General features: G+C 42.9%; 1 protein-coding gene across 1 annotated transcript in view; it reads left to right on the top strand.

Annotated features, from left to right (window-relative positions):
- RNF150 (ring finger protein 150) overlaps nucleotides 1-1,852 on the top strand; it is a 107,209-nt gene that overhangs the window by 80,747 nt on the left and 24,610 nt on the right. Inside the window, exon 6 of the mRNA XM_005427763.2 lies at nucleotides 1,526-1,736. Coding sequence (XP_005427820.1) covers nucleotides 1,526-1,736 — 211 coding nt within the window. The remainder of the gene's footprint in view (nucleotides 1-1,525; nucleotides 1,737-1,852) is intronic.

The following is a 1,852-nucleotide window of genomic DNA, read 5'->3' as shown; positions in this document are numbered from 1 at the left end:
AAGGGATAGTTTTGGGTCCCTGTCCTACATGTAAGTGATTGTACTTCACTTGGAAAAGTACAGATTCATTGACTTTCTTTAACACCTGGTATAGTTGAATGTGCCTTTTTTATCCCAAACCTGAGGCATTCTTGCTGCTTGTGGATAACACTGGAGCCAGACAACAACAATTCTAGTTTTCATTCCAAACTTCAGTTTGTGGATACAAGACTGCTTAAATTGCCTGCCTTTTTCATTAGGAACACTTGTGAAAAAAATACTGAAGAGGTGACAACAATAAAACAGGGAATGTGTGGGAAAAGAGAAAACATGCTAAGTTCCCAATTCTGGGGGGAAAAGAAAAGTAAACATATGGTAACCTACTGTACTTGAATTCAAGGGGGTTTCTCTTGTGCTTAAAGTTAAATCTCTCTTTAAGCCTTTGCTGTATCATATTTTGCTTAGTTTCTTGGTGCCTGCTGTTGGAGATAAGCAGATAGTGAGATTTTCCAAAGTGCCTTGGCATATGTGAGACAACTAAGCATAGGAAAAAACCAGATCCACCAAACAGAGTACACCTGCTCTGACATTGGCCATTTGAATGTTGGGTTTCCAGTCTAGCAGCTTAAGCCCTGTCTCTGCTTAGTGCTGGGCAGAGGGAGGGCAGAGGGAGCAGTTCATGCCTAGGGTTAGGGGATGAAACACACAGCAAAAATGTCTCAAACCCCTGAAGTTAGAGGAAACCTAAGTGACTGATCCAGACTAGCTGTCTGCTGCCTGGAGAATAAAGATAAATGGGAACAACTTAAATTAACATTTCCTAACTTAACGAGGCATCTGCAAATTGCAGCTCTTGCAGTCTTGCTATGTCCCTCTGTCGCTGGTCTTGCTTCACATAGCAAGAAAGGCTGTGCATCAAAAAATGCTCTTCCGTTTCCCATTCTTGTCTGCTTGTTTCTTTTCTCATAACTGTGTTTTGTAGGAAATGTAGTATTAGCAAAGATGATGTTTTGATGTTTAGAAACTTGTCTTACAAACAGTTTTAGCTTCCAGTTTTGCACCCCACACATAGATGCATCCACGGGCTGTTCTTATTGAATTCTTATTCCTGTAAGCTCAGATACTGGCTCTGTAAAATGAATATTAAAACATTAGAAATATAATTGTTCCCCTTCAGCTCCTGTTTCTGTTTACATTTGAGATTTAACTCAGCAATCTGCCTATGTTGAGCAGATCATACCAATAAGTGAGTTACTTTTTTAATGTGCACATTCCCAAACCCTTTTAAAAGTATAAGCAAGAATGTTTAGCAATTGTAGGTGACACAGTTTAATACTCAATATCCCCATGGCATACTTTGGGTCTCTCTTCCAACAGATTGTATTACGTTTTAAGTACATGCAGACAAACTCTGTGTGTTTATTCATTGCATGTTGTCATTTTCAATACTGTAATAAAGCCAAAACATCTGAAGAAGAGGTAAGAAGTAAATTGAATCTTTTTTATCAGGTAGGAGCTCGATTTTCTCCTTTTTCTCGCCAATTAGCCAAACGCAGATTGCATGGATGACATACCTCCAGACTTGGAAGCATCCATAGGAGGAGCCCCGACCAACCAGATCACGGGGGCCAGCGACACCACGGTGAACGAGAGCTCGGTGGCGCTGGACGCGCCGGCCCGCGGCGCGGGCGCGCTGCAGGTGCTGCAGGATGGGGACTCCTTCCCCCAGGCCGGCGAGGGCAACTTCACCACAAGCAGTAAGTGCCAAATTCCGGCAGGGTCTGCACTGAAATAAGTGTCTAGGAGCCCCCACCACAAACCCATGTCTAGTGAGCAGCCTTTGAGGGCTTTTCATGGCAGCAATGGCCTTGCT

Source organism: Geospiza fortis, unplaced genomic scaffold, assembly GCF_000277835.1.
Source record: "Geospiza fortis unplaced genomic scaffold, GeoFor_1.0 scaffold35, whole genome shotgun sequence".
NCBI lineage: Eukaryota > Metazoa > Chordata > Aves > Passeriformes > Thraupidae > Geospiza > Geospiza fortis.
This window is presented reverse-complemented; position numbering and strand designations above follow the sequence as displayed.